The sequence below is a fragment of the Myotis davidii genome, unplaced genomic scaffold, assembly GCF_000327345.1.
Source record: "Myotis davidii unplaced genomic scaffold, ASM32734v1 scaffold221, whole genome shotgun sequence".
Lineage (NCBI taxonomy): Eukaryota > Metazoa > Chordata > Mammalia > Chiroptera > Vespertilionidae > Myotis > Myotis davidii.
In genome coordinates, this window is record NW_006293349.1 from 4,509,554 (window position 1) to 4,516,202 (window position 6,649).

The window sequence follows — 6,649 nt, forward strand, 5'->3', positions numbered from 1 at the left end:
GCTACAACTCCTGTCTGCTAAAGGAGACCACAGCTAGTTACATTTCTGCACCTGTTTCCAAACCAAAATTCCTCGCAGAAGTTTAAACCGAGTGTGTTTTGTACAAGAGGCATAGGACTGGTTTATGGGTACAGCTGAATGATGACTATGCCAAGGGATTCACACTTTCAAAGTGATGACTAACCTAAACAGGTTTCACAGAGTCCCACCTCCTATGAAGGTTGACACCTTTTAATGGTTTAGCAAATTAAGCTCTTTAGATGCTATGGGATTCATTTTTTTCTTTATCTCATCATATAAATATGTTTAAAACATATTTCTCTATTATATAAAATACTAGAGGCCCAGTGCATGAAATTCATGCACTCGGAGAGGGGGGGGTCCCTCAGCCCGGCCTGCGCCATCTTGCCGTCTGGGAGCCCTCAAGGGTTGTTCAACTGATGGCTTAGGTCCACTGTGGAGCAGGCCTAAGCTGTCAGTCAGACATCCTTAGCGCTGCCATGGAGGCAGGAGAGGCTCCCACCACCGCTGTTGTGCTTGCCAGCCATGAGCCCGGCATATGGCTGAGTGGCGATCCCCCTGTGGGAGTGCACTGACCACCAGGGGGCAGCTCCTGCATTGAGAAACTGCCCCCTGGTGGTTAGTGTGCATCATAGCGACCAGTCGATCTGCTGTTTGGTTGATTTGCATATTAGCCTTTTATTATATAGGATTTTCATCACTTTAGTTCCATTTCATTTCAAATAATAGTGCTACATTAATCATAAACTATTCATGAGGTATTTGGTTGTGATTCCAACTTCTTTTTAAAGAACTATATACTACAAAGATAGCAAGGGGCTTCAAAGAATTCATGATTTTGGGGTTTCACATTTAATGGTGTTATTAAAATTTTCCCATAGTTGCTAATTCCACCCCGTAAATGGAATAGATTGTGTGCTCTGTGTATTCCTAACATGTAACTTGTTCAGGACCCTTGGATATGTGCACTTAACTGGGAGATTCTGAGATGCTTCGCAAATAAAAACCAATAAATGCTTCCCCGTCTCTGTTATGAGTGATAAAACACTTTCCTTTCCCTTCTTCTTGATTGAATTTATATGCCAGAGATTTTTCTGTTCTGGGGATGAAAATGGAGGGCCAGGGAAGAAAGTTGATAAAATAGAGATGATTCAAAGATCTGAAATATTTTATCCTCACTCAATATAAAGTAAATTATTTTTTCTCTTTTCCAATAACCACTATTTCCCTTGGTCTTGGAATCACTCAAAACCTAGCCACTGAGTCCTGTATAAACGAATGCTCTGCCTCAAAATGTGGAGAGAGATGAAATACTGGGCCTGCACAGATCGCACTGGCTTGATCGTATTGACAGTTATGAGGTACCGCAAATTTAAGAATGCCATTTTTTCTCATCACTGAGTATTTATTATATATAACAAATACATGGGAAAGAAAAAACTATATTGTGTGATATAAATAGTTTATTTACATTACAGAAAAACATCAAGACAATGTATACTATTTCAAATATATCCATACATAATCAAATATAGCTGTAGGACGTGTTTTCATTGGTGTAGATTACCACAAATGCAAGGCAACATGTGTAGATCTCTTGTCTTACTCTTTTGTCTAGAATACTGTATGTGTAGTCCAAGCTCTCGGCGGTCCGGCCACTCACTGTGCGACATGCTCCCTTCAGATCAACCGTGTGGACGCCCTCGTTGTGTTGTCCGAACTGTAGTGCCCTGTGTTCTGCTTCTGTCTGTGAATTCTGTTGCTTCTGGGGCATTTCCTAGAAGGTTGGAAAGTATACAAACTTAGTCCAGTGCTATCACCTACAGTTTGGTCCTACAATCACAGAGGGAAGTTATTAAAATAGATCAGAGGAAAGAATTTACTAGCAGCACGGCCAAGTTGCAGTCATCTTTGAGGTTCTTGTTGAGGAGCATTGAAGAACAGAAGTGGGAGTTGAAGAGAAAAACATTTACTTAGTCTTCAACTGCTGACTCATCAAAGCACAAAGAATGACTCAGCACATGCAATCAAACAAATCGTGAGCCTCTCTAATCTCACTTTAAAGGTCTTTGACAATTTTATACTTGAAATGTCCTAAGGATGAATGTTATTGACATTTCCATGCTGCAAGTTTAAATCCCATCAAACCAGAGAATGAGCCAAGTGTTAATATCTGACATATAATGGAAAGAAACATTATATTGGTTCAGCCTAATATCATTTTTCACATTAATACTATATGCTAAGGACATAAATTGGTACCAATTATTTAGCCTCTTTGAAAAGCTAATATTCAAATTATCTGAAAAGCTCTGATCTAGTATCTCTTTCTTGTAATACAAGAATGCTTTGATGATGCAAATGAGAACAACAACGTAAAGTTGATAAAAATCCTATCATAATAAGCTGTGGGTACCAGAGTGTGTGTGTGTGTGTGTGTGTGTGTGTATATATATATATATATATATATATATATATATATACTATATATTATAAATATGATTCTTATATGGTTCTTTTGGGGAGGGGGATGGTAGAGCTATCAAAATGAACATGGAGCTGGGAGTCACATTTTAGCAAGTGGGAGCCAGAGATTAAAAGGTTGAAAACCCATCTTCTCAACAGAGCAACTCTTTCGTGTCTCTAGATGTTTATATTTTTTAATAAAACGTTGACTTTAGGAGGAGGGCAGGTGCTTGACTAAAATAGTAAAAACAGGGGGAAGAAATCAGAACAAAAAGGCATGTGGGATGAGGAGAAAAGGAAGAAAAAAACAGGAGAAGCCAGGTGATGAAGAGATTTTAAAACAACTGAAAGAAGGAAGGGATCTCTGCTTGGTGAAATATTTTAAATCTCTTAGCAACTGGATATTTTGGAGTAGATCTTGACACACACATGTGTCCAGGTTACCAAGAAGGGAGGGTTTGGTGTGTGTGTGGGGCAGGGGGGAGTGGGGGGGCTAGTTGGAAAGCCTGGTTTTTGAGCAGAATATTTTCAAGTGATTGAAATAATCCACTCTGGGAACAGTGTAGTTTGCTGACTAGTTTGACTCCTGGAAAGATTTTGGAAGGCTTGGCTATCATAAGACAGATTTATACAAGGCATTACAATAATGCTAATTGAGTTCATGTGCTATTTCTCTTCCTCAAAAGTAAACAGAAGGTAAGTTTTGTTTGTTTTAACACAGATAATGATAATGACCTCATGCCTTGAAGAAGTGGCTTGCTCTAATTTGCAGCCGAGTTGAGGTTGCTGTGACCATCGGAATATGGGACATCGTGACCAGCCAGGGGGCAGGGTGAGCAGTGGGTAAGTGCACGGGCTCTGACCCTAGGCAGCCCTCCATTTCCGCCCTATTGTTCAGCTGTGTATACTCAGCAAATTGCTAACTTCTCATACCTCAGAGCCCCTTTTGTGAAAGTAGGGATAATTATGCCTTCTTCATAATGCTATTAAACGTATGTCTCTCTCTCTTTTTTGTATATGTGTATATACACATACATGATATACACACATAATATAAATACACACAATTCCTGGTGAGCTAAGGACCCTATGTATTCCAGTTGTGTTTATTGTGTATGGGAATGGAAATGTGATTAAAAACAGACTTAAAAACATCTGCTAAAGTATTTAACGTTCTCATTTTTTGTGAGTACAGGAAGTAACAAATTCAATTGTTATCGGATTAGATCTACTAAATATAAATTTTGTTTTTCATATGTCAATATTGCTTAGCTATTAGGAAGCTCAAAACCCTCAGAGTAATATGGTGTAGTCTGCTGTGTTTTAGATTCTTTCCTATCTTCTCTTTTCTACTCAGTGTTTTTGGTTTCTTCAGTCATCCTTCTGTTCCCCAGAATCTATTTTGACATAATCCACCGACTCACTTGGCATCTACAAGAGCGAGTCCGTTGATGAACTCGGCTTGGCTCAGAGTGGCACAGAGCTCCAGCCGATGATCTTTCCTTAAGCCTTTAGGCCGAGCAAGGATTTATGAACCGTATTTTGTCTTTTTCAAGAGCAAAATGCCACACTTGTCCTCAAGAAGATAGTGCAAAACAGAGACTGCGATGTGTTATGGCCTTTATTTTCTAAAGATATGATACTGTCCTTCATTTTCTTCCCTTTCGAAAAGAATTTCTGGGGAAACATTCTGATTTACAGTAGAGCTGTGCAAACACATGACAGTCTAAATGCCTTGTGAATTTGGGAAAAACCTTGAAAACTTCATAAGAACTTTTTTCTCCAGGAGCGGAAACAGGGCTGAAAGAAATATCTTCAATAGTGTTTCTGCGGGATGGGACATAAACCCTGTGCCTCTGGTTTAGAAGCGGATTCTTGGTTACCGTGGATTTATATGCTCGTCAAGCTAAGCAAGTGCCTGGCCTGTTCCTTTGCTCCAAGCCCAATGTCAGGCATCACTAATTAATCATGATTTCTTTCCCGTTGAAACTGGATGAAATCTCTGCATCTCTCGCAATCCTGCTCTCTGGGAAGCAGTGACCATTTGATTGCTCTGAGGGTTTTGATATTTGCTGCACATTTCTAGATATCAAAAGTTTCCATGTTCTAACAGTGGTCAGCAAACTCATTAGTCAACAGAGCCAAATATCAACAGTACTTCTTCAAAATAGACTTGCCCAGGCTGAAAACCGACTTCTGCGCATGGGCCACGAAGTTTCAATCGCACTGTATGTGCGCGCCCGCACATGGTATTTTGTGGAAGAGCCACACTCAAGGGACCAAAGAGCCACATGTGGCTCACGAGCAGCAGTTTGCTGACCACAGTTCTAGAACATGACTTTTCTCATTTGGACTATTTTCTTTGAGTTTTGTAATTAAAGGCTATATTGTTAACTTAAGATAAAAATGTATTTGTTGTTTATATCAAATGTGTGAAAAATGATTATATCTAAGAGTTACACTAGGAAATATAAATGAGAGACATAATTTAATGCTTTTCTAAGCCTTGCTTAAAATCTATTCTGACCTCACTCAGCATACTGATCTAGATAAGGAAGGAAAAACTGGTCAGTTATTAAATAGTCTATTAATAGTGTCAATAAAGACTGACTTTTCTAGCTGAAATAGAAGAGTATATTCATTTTTTATTTTTTAAATCCTCACCCGAGGATATTTTTCCATTGATTTTTAGAGAGAGTGGAAGAGGGAGGGAAAGACAGAGAGAAATATTGATGTGAGAGAAACACATCAATTGGTTGCCTCCTGCACGAACCCTGACCAGGACCCGGGCCGGGCTGGAGCCTGCAACCGAGGTCTGTGCCCTTGACCGTAATCAAAGCCGGGACCCTCTGGTCCGCAGGCCAACGCACCATCCACTGAGCCTGACCGGCTAGGGCTGAAGAGTATATTTAAACAAAGTTTCATTACACATTTGAGAGGAAAAAGCCCTTTGCTTAGAAAATAAATTACCCTCATCAAAATGCAAAAACAAGAGAAAGAATTGGTGCTATGCCAGCAGGAAAACCAGTGTCTCTCCATGTGGCTATTCCACCGCCGCGGTGATGGAGACATGGCTGCCGAGTCCAGGAGGGGCCCGGGCATCACCGATCTGATGGCGACGGGGGGACAGCGCGTCCCCCCCGGAGGCGCAGCACTGACCTTGTGATGCACAGCACCACCACGCAGATGACGGCGATCTGCACCGTCCCGATCACGGCCGCGATGAGCACGTACTGGAAGCGCACGGGCCCGGGCACCACGTACAGCACGCTGTAGTCCTTCTTGTCACAGTGCGGGCCTGTGTAGCCGGCGTCACACCTGCAAGACAGGACAGCGCCCGGTCACCCGCGGCCGCCGGGCCCGCCCGTATCGCTGGCCTGGGGGCATTTATCTTCATCAGGAAAGTGGGGCTTTCTGCTTCCTTCTCTAAAAAAATGCTCCTGAGCAGATGCAGTCCTCCGCTCCTCATTTTCAAACAGATCGCGTCGTGTTTTTGATTTCAAAGATGATGTGGTTTCCTTTTATGCGCACAATAACAGAGTCTGAGAATTGTTCTTTTTATATATATTTTTTTAGGTGAACTTTCTGTTTTATGTAACGTGTTCTTTCAGCAACCTAAGTCAACATGATTCCCTGAAGACAGGCTTCTTTCTGATAACACGGGGGAAAGTGGGGCTATTTCACTTCTTTCTTTGTGGGGGAAGCGTTCCCGCTGCTCCTCTTGGCAAACATGCTGAAGAATGTTAGGGCAGAGGCACAATCCGAGCAGCGTCTTTAACTGGCTGGTTATGAAGTGGCCTGCTGAGCTAGGGGGTCCTCTCTCACTGATGATGGTGATGGAGGCGATAGGCTCGGCCCAGCCAGCCCCGGGGGAGGTGAGCCTGAAGCTGCCTCGCCCTCCCCCTCCTCGGGGAGCTCAGGCAGACGACTGTGCCAGAGCCGGCCTCTGACAGTGAAGCAGGAAACAGCTCACGTAAAAGCAACCCCCATGGGATGGCTCTGTCATGGACTTTGTACAACTATTTCAGTCCTTCACTTGGAACTTCTCCCCACTGCATCCTGGGACCTTCCCTGTCTGCATTGGAGGGGTTTTCTCATGGTCACGGGGCTGAGGGTAAGGCCGGCGGGAGCAGCCTCTGCTGATGCTCACCCTGCCTGGCTT

General features: G+C 42.5%; 1 protein-coding gene across 1 annotated transcript in view; it reads right to left on the reverse strand.

Moving 5' to 3' along the window:
• Positions 1-1,405: 1,405 nt before the first annotated feature.
• Positions 1,406-6,649, reverse strand: part of TMEFF2 (transmembrane protein with EGF like and two follistatin like domains 2) — a 241,593-nt gene continuing 236,349 nt past the window's right edge. The window contains exons 10-11 of the mRNA XM_015566119.1: positions 5,647-5,805; positions 1,406-1,798 (exon numbers count right to left, since the gene is read on the reverse strand). Of these exons, the coding sequence (XP_015421605.1) occupies positions 1,702-1,798; positions 5,647-5,805 (256 nt within the window). The 3' untranslated portion in view covers positions 1,406-1,701. The remainder of the gene's footprint in view (positions 1,799-5,646; positions 5,806-6,649) is intronic.